The sequence below is a fragment of the Penaeus monodon genome, chromosome 31 (genome assembly GCF_015228065.2).
Source record: "Penaeus monodon isolate SGIC_2016 chromosome 31, NSTDA_Pmon_1, whole genome shotgun sequence".
NCBI lineage: Eukaryota > Metazoa > Arthropoda > Malacostraca > Decapoda > Penaeidae > Penaeus > Penaeus monodon.
Genome location: NC_051416.1, coordinates 4,202,111 through 4,202,395, shown reverse-complemented (window position 1 = coordinate 4,202,395; position 285 = coordinate 4,202,111). Strand labels below are relative to the sequence as shown.

The window sequence follows — 285 nt, the reverse complement described above, 5'->3', positions numbered from 1 at the left end:
ATTAATACACATACAGCATACCACAGATAAGTTGTATATAGTATCACCATTCCTTCCCCACAGCCCGACAAAGACAGAGGGGCAGCCCTCAAAGAAAGGGAGAATGTGCGAGTGGTGGTGAGGGTTCGACCTCTCAGTGATAAGGAGATTCACAGTGGCCACAAGAGCATGGTGGAGACAGATGACATGAACTGCTCTCTCATCGTTACCAATCCCTCAGCGCAGTCAGGAGAACCTCCCAAGGTGTTCACGTTTGATTCGGTCTTTGGTGCCGATTCTAAGCAG

The 285-nt window shown here is 49.1% G+C and overlaps 1 protein-coding gene across 1 annotated transcript in view; it reads left to right on the top strand.

Moving 5' to 3' along the window:
- The window catches only part of LOC119593004 (kinesin-like protein KIF3A), a gene marked incomplete in the record, with an annotated part of 23,998 nt that overhangs the window by 2,668 nt on the left and 21,045 nt on the right, over nt 1–285 (top strand). Inside the window, 1 exon segment of the mRNA XM_037941894.1 lies at nt 64–282. Coding sequence (XP_037797822.1) covers nt 64–282 — 219 coding nt within the window.